This window comes from Fukomys damarensis, unplaced genomic scaffold, assembly GCF_012274545.1.
Source record: "Fukomys damarensis isolate Sample0158 unplaced genomic scaffold, DMR_v1.0_HiC HiC_scaffold_15, whole genome shotgun sequence".
Classification (NCBI taxonomy): Eukaryota; Metazoa; Chordata; class Mammalia; order Rodentia; family Bathyergidae; genus Fukomys; species Fukomys damarensis.
In genome coordinates, this window is record NW_022900927.1 from 41,558,543 (window position 1) to 41,575,173 (window position 16,631).

A 16,631-nucleotide genomic window follows, 5' to 3' on the forward strand; every position below is an offset into this window, starting at 1 on the left:
CCTCATTTTAATGTTGAGCATTTAGGGTCAGAGAGCAGCTGAGCTGAGGTTCAATTAAAGCAATCTGGCTCTAGATTCTTTTCTATTACCTAAGCAGCCTTTCAGCTTATTCCTTCACAGAGATTATTTAATGTGCCAGTTTCCATATTCCTGTCAATATTTTTGTGTTTTTCTTTGTAAGTTTGTAGTGTACACATTTTCCACTAATATCTAATTATAATTTTTATAAAAATACATAAATTAGTATATGTAATGATTGGGCTTACATGTCAACTTGATTGGTTGGGAAGCCACCAATGGGTTAGTAAAACATCCTTTCAGCTATATTAGCGGGGGTCAAGGAAGTATAGTTTTGGGAACTGTATAAGATTTCTGAGCTGGACATGGTGGCGCGTGCCTGTAATCCCAGCATTTGGGAGGCTGAGGCAGGAAGATAGATCACTGCAAGTTCAAGACCAGCCTGGGCTACATAGTGAGTTCCAAGTCAGTCTCAAAAACATATAGTGAGACCCTGCCTCAAAAAACAAAAAACAAAACAAAACAAAAAAGATTTCTGGCCCTTTCCAATCTGGTTTATATTCCATAAACTAAGCAGCTTTTTAAATACCGTGCTTTTCCACCATGATGTTTCTGCCGTGATCCAGCCAACCACGGACTGACTCCTCTGAAAAACTTGAGCCAAATGAACAAAGAAGGAGTTCTTTAAGTCATAAATGTTGGGGAATTTGTCCTAACATCAGAAAGTCTGACAAATACAATATACATGGTTTTAAGGGCTATAGTTTTACAGTGTAAACAGTCATCTGTACAGATCAACCTACTTTGTCACACAATGCATAATAAAATTCCAAACTTTTTTTTTCTCTTTATGAAACAGGACTGTTTAATTTCCTTTTCATGCATTCTTTCCCATGTAACTATTGTGCAGCTCAAGCCAGAGGCCCAGAAGTTATCTTATATTTTTCTAATTTTAAAGTTATAATATCCACTATTTTAGCTTACCTCAATCATTTACTTTTATTTTCTCTGCCTTTGCCTCTACTTAAACCCTCATCGAATCTTGCCAGAATTATAGCAGTGATTTTCTTCTTGGTCTCCCTGTTCCCATCGTTGTTAAATTTCCCAACCTTAACCCCCTCCCTTGCACCTCCTTTATGTGTCTAAGGTAAGGAGGGACCTAAGCTGAGAATGTATCATTCTGTAATTAAAACCTTTTAGTAGCTCTGTAGTATAATCAATTAAAAGCCAAATTCCTTATAAGTTGATGTGGCTCTCTAGATTCTTATTGAACAAAAAATAGGTATAAAGATAATAGTTGTAGAATGAATGACTATGAAAAGAAAAAATTTTAACAACCATGGTAAATGAATTCAAATTGAGACAATCAAAATATCAACTGCCTCCCCTGAGATTTTTGTAAGAAACTTGACAAGAGATGCGATGATATATTCTGAGGTTTAGATGTATTTTCACAATTCCTTATATGAGCTTTACATCTTGGACAAATTTTATTCTCAAGGTTAAAAATTAAGTAATAAGATATATGTATATTTTTATTTGTGCATGGAAGTCTGCTGTTAGAATAAGTAAAAAAGAAAAATGTGTACAAAAATTCTCTATTAAACTATTCTCATCTTCTTAACAAAGGTTTGACAAGACGATCTTCTTGAAAACTAAGTGTTTTTTCAATCATGGCCAACGATTGTGAGGCTATCGCAAGGCTTCAAAGAAAATAATTATCACTGTGACTGATTAAGGACATAAGAATGAGTAGTTTGTAAAATATATGCCATATTATTAGTCTTTATTAAAATGTTGCTTTAAAAGTATATGATAATATTCTTTGAATACCATGAAAGCAATTGCTAAGGTTATTTTGCCCTTTAATATTGTTTTTATTAGTATAGATTTCTTAATAAATGTTCTGTGAAATTGTTAATATTATCTTTCTGAATGCTGAATAATATCTATTAAAAGATTTATTTGAAACTGAAGATAGATTTGAGGCAGTGTAAAAATATTATCATGATATTTGGGAAGTTTCATAAATCCACAAGGAATAGTAAATAGCAAAGTGATAGCTAGGCCGAAGAAGTGTGGAAGTATTACAACTGATAATCAACTTCTGTGAAAAACTGGTAGAATTATAGAACTTAGAAAACGTATTCAAATTTTAGCAGTGTGATTTACAAGGTGTATTGCTTACATACATGAATTTAGATAAAAAAATTCAATTTTTATATTTGGCAGTCAGATGTATAAATAACATCAGCTTTGCCAGTCTGTTGTGAGGAATAAAAAAGAAAATGCCTGTCACCTAAAAATATAACATAGAGTATTATTGTTCCGTTCTTTCTTTTATTACACTGATAATTCCATTCCTGGAACAATTTACCTTGCATAGAGGATAAAGATAGAACATGCCACAGTTTGATCACTTGTAAATATCAATCAATCACTTATCTAGTTAACAGCAATTCATGGTATGGACCAAGTACAAAAATGAACACTCAGTGCTCCCCTAGAGTAAAGCACAATCTGTTCAGAAGACAGCTATTCATCCTGATAAATTATTATATAGCTTATGTAAAATATCTAGGACACATCAAGGAAATATTTAGAAAGCAAGTTCTGAAATTTAGGATTGAGTCTGGAATTTACAACATGCATTTGCTGTAAAAGAACGATGGCTGATGTCTAAGAGATCCATGGATATAACATGCAATATTGTGAGAAAGAACAATATATGATCCTATTTTCTTGAAAGAAGAGGAGCTGGAGATGTGCCTGTTGTGTTCAGGAAGCTAAGGAAAATGTAGATTTCTGGGAGGAAGCTGGTGCGATCTAGAGCAGCGGTGTGATGGAAGAGGAGAGCTGAAAAGGCACAGCCTGACAGGTTTACGTGTCTCCTTTCTGGGAGTAGACATTTGGGGATGTACTGCGCAGCATGGCTTCTCTGGTTTTATTACACACAGAAGTTACTGGGGAATCTAGTTAGAGTGCAGATTCTAGTTGAAAGAGTCCGGGATGGGTGTATTTCTAACAGGTCCCAGGAGATTCTGGGTTTACTAGTGTGAAGATCACATTTGTAGTAGTGAGATTCTAGTGGTTAGGAAAAACGGGAAACCACAATTTAAGATATATTTTCTTTGAACGTACATGCCAGTGACCTAGGACCTCCCACTTCTTAAAGTTTCCACTACCTCCCCAAAGTGCCCATCTCGGAACCATAACTTGAATATTCAGGTCTTTGGTGGTGATGGTGGGGAATTTTATGATCCAAAGTGCCGCACATACAACTGTTGTAATAACTATATTTTGGATAACTGCTCATAGATACTCAGCTAAGCCTCCCCCGCTGTCTTTGTGTCTTCTTTTCAAATGAGAAAAAAGAAATAGGGAGCAGTAAACACATATCATTACCCAGGGTATAAGAGCATGTTGGGAGCAAAGTTATGATACAACCATCAAGTAATAAATTTCTAATTAAATCATTTACACACATGAGCGCCTATGCATGTGTGTGTATACTTATAGTGCCTTGAACGTTATGCAATATAACATCAATAGTAAGTCTTATGCCAAACTCGCACTTCACCCACAGAGTTCAGTTGCAAAGAGCCAGCAAAATAATAAAACTAATTATTCTTCTGAGGAGACCCTACTTCTTGGCCTGTGAACATTTGGGAGTGGTAGCGATTATGTAGCAACGAGCCAGACATTTATGGAGGCAGCTGTTAGACATGCAAACTGGTACAACAGCCTAGTAATATATAAGATCATTAAAAAAATATATAGGGCCAGGGATTTAGCTCAGCGGTTCGGGTGGCCTGCCGCGCAAGGACCTGAGTTCGATCCCCGGTACCACACAAAAAAAGAATTGATAAGACTAGTGGGATAGTTGATAAAATAATATGCATTATATTTATTCTCTGTAGAGGTAAAGAATCCCATGAAGTAATGACACTGCCCTATCAATAAACTTACCATAAGGAATATTAAGTTTTTTAAATGTATTAAACATTTGTGGCATGTATACTTGACAGAATAATTAATTTCTTCAGGATAAAAGTAATAATAAAATACCCTTTATTCTACTTTTTGTTTGCTAACATGCTAAAGTCCACTTAAATTCCTCATGGACTCCTCAATTAGATTCAAATTTTATCAACTCACAATCTACCTTTCTTCACTTATTACCAATCGTTCTAAGTCTGTAGTTCTAATATTATTTTCAATTACTTCATAGTATTTTATTTAAAAATTTCAAGATGCATATATATGATAGTTTCTTCCAAATATAACCATAATTCAAAATAATTATCACCCTTTAAAATTTAGTATTAATTACTTAGTTTCATTTACTATCTAGATGCTAAAATTTCCTCATTTTTCTCAGAAATGTTTAAATTGCTTGAGGCAGCCTCGAAATAAGATTCTACATATGGAAATCAATTTTAAGTACTTTCAAGATTCTATAAGCTTACTCTCTGAATTTTTTTCTCTTTTTGCAATTTGTTTAGAGAAGTTGGATCATTTGTCATGTTAAGTGTTTTGTACTCTTGTGTTTCTATTATTATGTTCTTAGTCTTTGAAAATTTGTCTGTTAACTAATAATTGTGTTAACAGTATATAGAGTTCATAAAAATTGTTTGCACACTTCAGTTTGGAGTACTAGTAAATGTCTAGAAGTTAATGGCCACTACTTTGAGCACTTCTCCCCCACCAACTGGAGATTTTATTCAAGGGGTGGGGGTAGAGAGAGAGAGCAGAGAGAAAGAGCAGAGAGAGAGAGAGAGAGAGAGAGAGAGAGAGAGAGAGAGAGGAGGAGGAAGAAGAAGAAGCAGAGAAGAGAAAAAGAGAAGTAGCACTTCTTATAATTGTAGAAGTCAAGGGTAACTTGTGTTAATCTCATGATGCCTCAATAAATTTAGTATTAAAATATTTATACAAGTTTTTCTTTTCCTGATGTATATATTTTTGGGTAGACTCTGCACTACTTATTTCTACACATGCTATTGATTTGTTGATCCGTAACATATTTTGTATTCCAACTGTTTTATATTTCTCTTTTAATAAGAAAAGGCAGAGAGACTACCAATATCTATGATAGTCTTTGGTGCAACTTATCAAGTCAAAGAAATACTAAAAATTTTATTCCTTAGATCACAAAACATCCTATCTCTTTATTTTTCAAATTGAAGTTAAAGTTTCAAGTCTATCTTCAAGGTATTTTATGATAAATTATTCTATCCTTTTTAAAAATTAAAGTTATTATATTAAAGAAGCTGCTATGTTTAAATAAAGTTATTTTTTCCACTATATACGAAGGTAAATAGGGCCAGGGATTTAGCTCAGTGGTACTGAGTCTGCCTCATAAGCACAAGGTCCTGAGCCTGATCCCTGGTACCAAAAAAAAAAAGAGAGAGAAAGAGAGAGAAAAGGTAAATAATCAAGTAAACCTAGAGATATATAATGAGTCTTGATGAAGAAATAACAAGTGAACTTTGTGTCATTTATGATAGTTCTTAAAAAGTAGACAGATTTTTGGTTTCATAGACATAGAAGGGATAATTCCTATAGGAATTATAGCAGGATAAAGGCATTAAAAAAGGAAAAACGAAAAATTGATGTTTGGGAAATAGAAGTTCTCTTGACTGGAACACTTATTAAGTGGCAAAGGTGATGCACCATAAAGATGCAAATGAACAAATGTATTGTGGAAATCCTTGAATGTTAATATTTATTTACTTTGAATATGCTGCAAATTTGCTACATGTTTTAGGAAATTTATTGTGTCTCTTTGAACATTTCTTCCTTGTTCTGTAATAACAGAGGACAAGTCTAAACTTTTGGCCTTTTCTGGCCCTGATTATACGTTCTGGGAAATGACTTAGATAAGCAGCTCTAGATGCAAATGCCTCTCTACTCCAGAGGTATTGTAGGAGTGATAAAGACTGGAATGGAAGAGCACAGAGCAAATGCATCTGTGTAAGTTTAGGCAGGATGAATAGGTGTTGACTGCTCTTTGTAATCATTGCAAGGAAAAAAGAGAAAAATCAATTTTTTTTTCTGGTACTGGATATTGGAACTCAGAACTTTGTGCTTACGAGGAATGTGATAGCATCACTGAGCTAAATCCCTAGCCCGAAAAATCAAGTCTTGAAGTTCCCATCCCACAAGACTAAAAGATGTCGTCATCCTGTGAACAAATAAACAAAAGATATTAAGGGAAGGAACATATTAGAACCTAGGGATAAAAGAAGTAAAAGGGATTTGATATGGTGGACTTGAAGATGATGTAAACAGACAAGTCTTGTATGCAGCTGATATTAATAACTTGGAATGTGAAGGAGGGGTTAATTCTAGACTGTAGAATTTTAGTAGATGTCTTAGTAGAAGCTATTAATCAAAAGAACACATAAAAGTGTTGGAGAGAAAAGGACATGCCCTTTGTGAGGAAAAAAAAGTTATGCTTTTAAGAGTCAGGGAAAGGAAGAAGACCTGGTGAGGGAAAGAAAAAATACAAAAGAATGGAGGTGGATACATCAGGCGAGGTAGTTGGTATCTTATATATGGAGGGATCAACATGGTCACATAGAGAGTGCAGTAAAAATTTAACAAAGGTATGATGTTCTTCAAGATGACAGCTTTACCGATGCAAGGAAAGTGGGAAAAATCTAAATTTCAGGGAATTAATGTGGAGAAACTTGATACAAAAATAGAGGCAACTTTAGAAGCATACTTGTTCTTAATAAATTGAGAAACACATGGGATATGGGCCATAAAAACAAACTGATTTTGGTTAAATCACTTAACCTCTCCATATCTTTTTTCCAGTTCAGTACTGCAGATCATCTTGTGGTATTTCCTTAAAATCTTGGAGCAAAATCAGTGGGGAACTGCAGTTCACTGGAAGAAAGCACAGTTCTTCATTATCCCATTTACCATTTGTATTTATGCTTGTTGGAAAGTTTAAAAAAAAAAAAGACAGCAGTTAAACTTTACCTGATAGTCTCAGATCGACAAGTTAAATAAGAAGTTCCCAAAAGATTTTTCCTTACTTTGAGTGATTTTATTTAGCTTTTAGTTTTTTGGTCCTGGAGATCGAACTCAGGACCTTGTGGATGCGAAGCTGGAGCAGTGCCACTGAGCTAAATCCCTAGCCCTGGGTGGTTTTATTTTTAAATTTATTTTTTATAGAGTATCTCAATGCGCTGAGATGGCTTATTTTATATTTTTCATTTACTCCCTGACAGTATTGCTGCTGAGTAGTTGAGCCGGTTGTGGCCAGTTGTTTCAGTGCTCATTTAGTTAAAAGACTACATTATAGACAAATGACAATGTATAACATGATAAGTGTGCAATCTAAGTGCTCTCTCTGTAAGTCTGAGAACTCCCTCAAGTCAGGCAGTTTTAAGGACTTGGAAGTTCCCTAGATAGGCTAGCCACTGGAGTAAGAATGCACTTAGAACACTATACTAAGCAATCTTCCCTTGACTGAACTATACTCTGCTGGGTCGCAAAGCGACTGGAATAAATCCAGTAAGGGTCCATGGGACCTTTCCCTCCCTGATTCTCACACCCCCATGTTATTGTGGTTTCTTTCAAATCTACAGACTCTGAGTGCACAGCCTTCATGCTGGCATTTGCCCACAACCACCACTGATGTGTGAATATGCACTGGTCTATCGTGTTGAACTGAATCCTTCATGAAACTAGTGCCTCACATCTTAATACCAGTTTAATGTACTCATTTGCATTTTGGTTATAAAGTATTATTCTTCAAACCTCAGTTTCAGTAAACACTTTCTTGTGTGTCTTTCAAAAAAGACTTTGATTTTAAAAATCTTTAACAAATATTGTTTAAAAATGCTCAGAGGGCTGGGGATTTAGCTCAGTGTTTCCACTGCCTGCCTTGCAAGTGGAAGGTCCCAAGTTTGATCCCCTGTACAAAAAAAATAAATTGATTAATAATAATAATAATAATAATATAAAAATGCTCAGTGGCTATGAGTATTTGTTAAGCTAGATCTTCAAGAATTTAACTCCTGTTAAGCTTTAATTTTTTTTTACACAACTTCCTTTAGACAGAAAATATTTTATTGCTCACTTCCTTTAAAAACGGCTACCTAGAGACCAATAAGAACTTATGAGATGTAAGCCAGATATTTTATTGACTTGGTTTACAAGGTATTTAGTTTAAAAGAACATATCAGAAAAGTTTATGGTACAAACTAATGATGCTCATCCCATATTTTTTATTTTTACTTTATTGAGAGATTTCTGTCATGTAAATGAAACTTTAATTTCCCTAAAGTTTCAGTTACAAAGGTCAAAGTTTTTTATAAGATGAGAAAATACTATTAAAAATATTAGTAGAAGCAGTTGTAATTTTAGTTAGCGAGTACATATTTTATTACAAGGGTGTGCTGCATTATTTCATGGTACATTCATAATCAAAGGTCATGATGTATATGTTACATTACCATAATTTTCTGATTAATTTGTTCTTTATACATTTTATATGTGTTCCAGTTGCATTTCATTAACTCATAGTTTTCTTGTAAGTTTGTGCCATCTTTCCATGTTCAAAAAATCTCTTTAATTCAATTTCTCTGTTTCTCCTCATACAGTCTGACAGCCAGATATGCAACTCAGTCTAATCACAGTGGAATTGCAACCAGTCAGAAAAAGCCTACTAGGTCAGTTAATGTCTCTAATTTATTGCTTGTTAGTGATATTCAATGAGTGCCCAGTGATATTTTGTCCTATCACTCTAAGTTTTTAAAAATATGACATATTTCTGAGTGAAAAATTTAGAATGCTGAAATCTTCTGAATAGGTTTTCATCAGTTTCAGCATGAGCATGCATGTGGTAGATGATTAAATGGGTCTGGCTTCTTCTATTTCAGTGTAGTTATGCACATGGATATCCTGGGATGAAATCTAGGTCCTAGGCTCAGAACAACCTAAAAAAAATACTTTGAAGGCCCCTGTACACAGAATCTGGAAGTAATATGAGATGAGAACTACTTTTTTGAGATTGGCACTTATTAATTATTGTACATTTTAAAGCAGAATTGAGAAGAGCTGGCTGATTTTGGAAGGGAAATTTGTACCAGGATAGCCTATGTGATTTCTCTATAATGGCTTCAATTTGTTACATCAGGATATATGTATTTTAAATATACATAGAAAAATAACTTTGAAAAATAATAATATGTGAAAACATTGAAACAGGTTGCTTTTTTATGTTATATTGATGAAGGCATGATTGTGGTATTAATCAGATGAATTTCACCACAGCACCAGTGTCTTGCACCTCTGATTATTATGCAGTTCTGTGCACTTTCCCTCTCACTGGGAAGTGTCCAGTGATGGTTTATTAGTCCTTACAGCATTAAAGAACTGTATTACACAGGGCTTGACCAAAAAAATTGCTCCTGATGCCTTGATCTAAGGTAGGTGCTTTCCCCTTTACCTTGGTTTTCTATATTAATTTCTACATAGTTAAGATGATTTGTGAGGGACAAATTTTTCAAATATATTTAATTAAAATTATAATAAATGCTTTAAATCAGGATGTGTAAGGAATAGTGACCTGCCATGTTTAATGAGCAATTTTGTTGCTCCTTCTCATACTTGAACATGTACAATATTTTAAGGAATTTGTTTAAACAGAACTTTTTTTTCTCCCATATTCTCTTTCCTTTTTTTCATCATCTCATTTCCCTTTTTATTACTTTGATGAATGATCTGAGGACTCTGGTTGCCTGACAAATTAGGGTAATGAGAAGAGCAAATGTATTTTTTAATTTGCTTTAATTTTTTTCTCCTGCAGATGGAAGATCATTAGGCTTCATGGGTCATAGTAAAATTAAAATGCATTTTAATTGCTTCTTAGAAATGGGTCAGGTTTTATTACAAGCAGAGCACGTTTTGTGACAAAATTTGTTTATGTATGTGAGTGTGGAATGAACTTTCTAACTCTATGATTATGTCTGCAGGAATCTATCTCAGATTTATTATGATTGAGATGCTTGGTCATGTAGAGTTCTTTCTGCAGAATGCAACCACTGGTACTAAAAATTCCTAGCATCTGAGGTTATTGTACTCTACTCACAAGCCCTTGTAGCTCTTTGAGTACAAGTTTTATGCTGGAATCACTTGGAAGAGATTCTAATCTTATGCACGATATAGCCTCTGATTAGCAAAATAGCTGAGGGGAGCATGTATTAGAAAATATGTATTTAAACTTGAAAACACAGTCAAGATTTTGAAACTATGAATTGTTCTAAGAAATCAACACTTTTTGAAAGCTAGTATTTGTACTTCCTATTTAATTTTAAAATACTTGCTGCTATTTAAAATTATTCATATTTTATGTGTTAGAATTGTGAATGCATAGACTGTGATTTAATATTGAAATAGTATAACAACTGGATTAAGAAATTTTGATACCTAATATATGTTATTTTTATAAACATGTAGAAAAAAAGATGTAAAAAATTTCAATGCTATATTTATAAGTTCTGGATTGTTTTTGTCTTTTTTTTCCCAAATAGAATTTTGAAAGTACTACACAGTACATTCACATGGTGGCAGCAAACACCAGCAAAAGATGTTGGCAACCTTCACTATCATGTTTTCTCAACGTATCTTAGAATGGCAGTATTACTTCCTAATTCTAGCTTTTTATTCATATGGATTGAATACATGCAAATGCAAGATGACAATAATATAAAATAAAATTAGGTGTAATTTATGTGAAATAATTGATTATTAAAATGTAAAGGGAAACCATGAAAATAAAAGATCCAATCTAATATTTAATGTAGACCAAATAAAATAACAGTAGCTTGTAGCATCCTGTTGCAGTGTCTCTAGGTATAAAATAAATCCCATATATTTCTTTGTCTATTTCTTGATACACAAAGAGTAGCTGAAACTGCTGCCACTATAGGTATATTTTAAATTATTAGTCTGCTAATAGTGAATTTTTTCCTGTAAACCCTGCATCCTCTCTTGACCCTGTCTTCTGTAATCCAAGATCACCAACTGAAGTCTAGTTGCTTATTTTTTTGACAGGAGTGAATGTTTCTTGTGAAGCAGGCCAGTCACATATAATTTCATTTCTGACCATGCTTTACATAGAGTAGCTAAACTAGCTTAGGTATTCAATAAACATTTGCTTTCTTTCATCTGTTCGGTAACTTCATTCTTCTTACTAACTTATAAGTTCAGAGGGATCAGTTACCAAAGATGAAAAGATCAACCTAACCACAGCTACAATGAATATGCCATGGATCTAATCAAATTAAGTGTTATTGTTTCCCTTGCTTTTCAATGGAATCGTGATACTTCTTTCAAGGTGAAATTTTATTAATCAGGAATTGAAAGAGTATGATATTTTTAGTTAGACGTCACCTATCTTAATTTTTCTATATTATTGCTCTGGGGGCATGCATATTGAAAAGTAAAACAAGGTTCTTTTTGTAGTCTGACCCTGTAGTTATGGAAATGGAAAGCACCATTTTCTGCTAATTAGATTTCAGAACATTCTATACAGTATTATTGTTTTCCCACTAACTATTCCTAGGTCCGAACTCCTTGCTCTCTTATTTTCTAAACACGGAATATCAATGCAACCTTTCTTTTGTTATTTCAGACTTCCAGGGCCCTCTCGGGTACCAGCCGCAGGCAGCAGCAGCAAGGCCCAAGGAGCATCTAACCTAAACAGAAGGAGTCAGAGCTTTAACAGCATTGACAAAAACAAGCCTCCAAATTATGCAAATGGGAATGAAAAAGGTAAGCATTCATCTGTTACCACATTAAAGCCCTTGTCTACCATGAGTCTCATGAGTTAACACTCTAAACTTAATGTTTGAGAGGTAAAATAGCTTTGGGGATGGAAATCTTACCACTGGGTTTCTTTATGTTTCCTAACTACCCCTTCCTGGATTCTTGTCTGGATTCAGGGCTTTTCTTGTCTGAAGAACATCTTATGGAAATGTATTCATGTATTTTAAAGTGTTTAATTATATACCCAAGCATAAAATCTGTTTCACAGAAAGTTTCTCCCAGATGTATATAAGTAGAATTTTCATATGCCTTTCATATTTATGAAAACAACCTGAAATCATGATGCTATATACATTTATTTCAATCTTTACCTTCAATTAACATATATGTCATTAGTGTTTTGGGCAGTTAATGTTGGAGCCTTAAAAGTTGAGTTACAATTATGACATGAACATATCTCTGAAAGGACTAGAACTTAGAAATATTATGTCCTCAATTTTCCTAGACAAATCATTCACATTTGTTTTCTTGAAATAGTACATACTATAAATATCAAATCACAAAATCAGTAAGTCAAAAAAATGGACAGTTAGTGGAAGTATGTGCTAAAGACAGATTGTAAATGAAAATATATGTCACACAGTTCTTTGTGATGTGCAACATGGTGTATTTAAAGAGGCAGGAACCAGGGCCAGGGATTTAGCTCAGTGTCGCTGGGCCTGCCTGGCAAGCGCAAGGTCCTAAGTTCGATCCCTATTACAGAACAAAACAATAAGAATAATTAAAGAGGCACTAGCTAAATGCTTGTCACTGGGGAGCAGGGAATGACCCAGGAAAGTTTGGAGTTTATACCTGAATTGTGAGAAAATCAAGAACATGTTGTACATGTTCTCCAACAGTTACAGGAGTGGTTACAGTGTTACATTGGGTTTTGGAGTACTGTTTTCAAACCAGTAACACTTTAAACTTCATGGTTTTAGTTACTATGCAAAAGAGCACGTGAAGCTAAAGAAAAATGCAAATGTTTAGTTAATAGGACACGTGGCAGATTTGCTTTGAATAATTCAATTTAGTAAGAATTATTTTTCGTGGGTTAGATAATTGTACATTGTTTCTGACATGTAAATAGTAGGGCAACTTTCCTCTATGCAGGCACAAATTAACAAGCATGATGTATGAACCAGACAGTCTTTTGTGAAAATCTCCTCCCTCATCTAAAGCAAGATAGAGTAGCCTGTAGGGTCCCGAGAACAGAGAAATGTGACACGATCCTTGCAGTATTCATCTCTTCATCTGAATGGAAAAGAAGATGAGAGAAAATATATATTTGTAAGTTTAGAGGTTCTTTTTAAAATCCTTAAATATATTACTGAGCATTGAAATTTTTCCTGCGAAGGAAGAAGATGACAGTTCCTCTTTGGAAAAGCATACTTCATTTTGTGACCTTAGAAAGTATCCTACAGGCTCAAGTTAATACTTATGTGTATTTGTAATACATATTAATTACATATTAATATAGATGGCATAAATATATAATGGTAATTATATGGCATCATATATATATATATATATATATATTATAACATATTACAAATAGAGATGTTGACGGGACTACCAAAGTATCCAATTAAGCTATGTCATGATACTGCTAATAATATTCCCGCAAAAAAATTGCCAGTAACGTTGGCAATGAGATGAAGAGATAAATACTTTCAATAAGTTGATATTTTGATATCATAGTGTATCAGTCTGTTTTGTTCGTGGAAGTCTTTATTTCTATCGGTAAAAATAAAAATACAGAAATAACCAAACAGTAGTATTTTTTAATGATTATTCAATCTATGTATATTCTAGCCGGGTGAAATTAGAATATAGCGATATTTATAATGACCACCAGGTGGAGACAGATGTCCTATAATAAGCAGCATTTATCACAACAAATCCCCTAGGTACATTATTTACAAAAAAAGGGTAAGAGTTTCTGTAGTGAATCAACCAGTACTTTAAATACTAATTAAAGATTCTAAAACATTTAAAGAGTGTGTTTGCATATTCACAGTCAATTATTATACTTCAAATGTAGACATTAAATGTCAAAACTGCCAGAATATTTAAGGTATATATTGCTATATGACATTTGGGATTCCTTCTACATGCAATGTGGCATTTACTATTAAATGCAGAATTATTTATGTCAGTAGATTCAATATTGCTGTCTCTTAATCATGGCATGTTGTTTTGTATTCCAAAAATGTTATTATAAATTATGAGAAGAAAGTATATGATAAAATTATGCATGAAAAACAATTTATTCTATATTTATATGATACATTTTAATTAAACCTTTTAGTTAAAATTTGCTTAAACCCTTTCACAACAAGATTTGTAGTTGTAGGGCCAGGGATTTAGCTCAGTGGTGCTGCCGCCAACCTCACAAGTGGAAGGTCCTGAGTTCGATTCCTGGTTCCAAAAAAGAAAGAAAGAAAGAAAAAAAGATTTGTAGCTGTGATATAACATAAAAATATATGATTCTATGTGAAAGTTAAAAAAATAATAGTGAACTGAAAAATAGAAGATGCCATCTTCTGGAAAGTTGGTATTTGTCACAAAATAGTATACACATTTATATTGGATTGACTAAGAATGGTGAAAATTAAATAAGGATTTTCAAAAGATGTAGCATTATAATGACCAAATTCAGAAAGTACTAACTTGAATGTCCTAGTGATAATTTCTATTCCTCCTATTTATTAGAAATGAGAACACATAAGTTTAATAAATGTATTTTATTTGAAGGGGTAACAAATTTTCTGTAATATTCTCCTTGTATGCTTCTAAATGGAAATAACCTTCTTCCTTTCTATGAAAAGTCTTATTTAAATTTTTGAATCTCTAAAATTAGTAATGGATAAGAAGGGCTGTTTTACTTCTCTCTTCAAGAAAAAAACTGATGAAAATACTATCATTTGTATTATCTATAAAAATAAAAGGTAGCTTATTTACAAATGGTGTGACTTTTAATAAAGAAGAAAATCAGTAGAGATTCAGAAATTGCATTGCAAAAGTTATGTCTAATATCGTTTTAGTAATAAGACATTTCTAAAGAATGTGCTCTCATTTCACCATATCATCAAATGAATTAAAATTTCATTGTACATCGTCATAAATTATGACTTACAGAGGGCTGAAATAGAAATGTTACAATAGAATGAAATGTCATCTCACTATTCTGTTCTAGGAAAATAAGGGAACAAATTTTTCAGCACAAATGATGAAATGAAAATAACATCTTTTGTAAAGCTTTTTCTTTGAGAGCCCTTTTGTTTTTTCTCCTGATGACCACCATTCAAACATTGACAATGAATACTATATTCGAATGCCAGCATTTAGAGATTTGCCCATGTGCTTTGTAAGACCACTCTCAATAGCTACCCACTCTATGGAAAAGTGCATTTTCTCTGTGAGTCAGACCTTATGAAAATCATATTGTTCGTTTGGATGTATGCTTTGCACCCCTGAAACAGCCTTAAGAAATTATTCTAGTTTTATAAAATCTGTATAATAAATCTCAGGAAATACCAAATGGTTCGTTATTATTAAGAATGTAAATATCCCTGGCTTTATGTGGAATGTAGTGTCTGAATTATGATCTGTGAACGTGTTGCTTAACAAAGTTCCTTAGAGGAAAGTGTTTTTTTCCATGTTGCTAAGAAACATGGCACAGCACAAGAGGGAGCGCTATCACCCTTTCACTGTTTCTCCCAAGTGATTCTTAGATTGAACCTGTCTGTTTGCTCAAAAAGAGAGCTCGTTTCTCTTCCCTTGGATTCTAATTGAGCATCTTCTGGTGTGGAAGCTTTTACTTTCATTTACACTAAACATAGAATTAATAAAATTGATGCTAAGGACTTAGAAAAATTTAATTCAATGTTAGAAAACTTATTAGATTTAATGGGAATTTTGCATTAGGGGTGGAATTTCAGCTGCTCATTGTCAGCTAAAATACAGACATTTAGCTCTTAAACAATTTTCTGAGTTTTTTTATAAATTGCTTTAAAATTGTTATAAAGTAAAATCACTGAACTTTTAATTTGCTTTCCAAGGTACTGAAAATGTGTTTTAGTTATGTGACTGTACTGATGGTTTAGTTACTTGTTTTGTCATAACTTTTTATTACCTAATACCTTTACAAGACTGAAGCACAATGTCAATATCATCATTTCAGAATCTTAGGGACTTTCGTGAGTTGATATGACTCCATATATCAGGTGATGTGACTGAGTAGTCATGGGTCACATGCAGACTTTTATTTGTTTACATACACATACATATACATGCATACATATGTTCTCAACTATTCCTGTATATGTTACAAATTTTTGAAAGTGGCTTGTGAATGGAAGTATCCCTAATTTTGATAATACTCCATCATCAGAGAAGCCCAGACTTTGCAGATGGCACAATATGAGCTCATGCAAACTGACATAGCCTCTGAGATCCCTACAACAGCATCCCATATTTATGTGGAGTCATGAAATTGATGACTGAGCATTTCACAAAGCAAGACAATGTGTTGATGCACATGGGAAGCCCCTTTAATTAGGACAGCCTGGGCTTTGAGAGCTGACTTTTTCAAGTTATTTTGGTTTATTGTTGTGAACCAAATTAGTATTTGCATATTATTTAGCAGACTGCCTGTGCCACACTGCAGAATCAATAACTTTTCTCCAGAATGAGCTAAGATGCTTTCGTCGTCCTGCATCTAGGGGAGCCCATTTACATTTCTGTGCACCAGTCCTGTTACATAGGGGAAATTTAAGTGCTAT

At 33.5% G+C, this 16,631-nt stretch overlaps 1 protein-coding gene across 4 annotated transcripts in view; it reads left to right on the forward strand.

Annotated features, from left to right (window-relative positions):
• The window catches only part of Nav3 (neuron navigator 3), a 772,995-nt gene that overhangs the window by 572,588 nt on the left and 183,776 nt on the right, over window positions 1–16,631 (forward strand). For all 4 annotated transcript variants that reach the window (XM_019209835.2, XM_033763794.1, XM_010639521.2 and 1 more), the window contains 2 exons: window positions 8,637–8,705; window positions 11,672–11,811. In XM_019209835.2, the coding sequence (XP_019065380.1) occupies window positions 8,637–8,705; window positions 11,672–11,811 (209 nt within the window). The remainder of the gene's footprint in view (window positions 1–8,636; window positions 8,706–11,671; window positions 11,812–16,631) is intronic.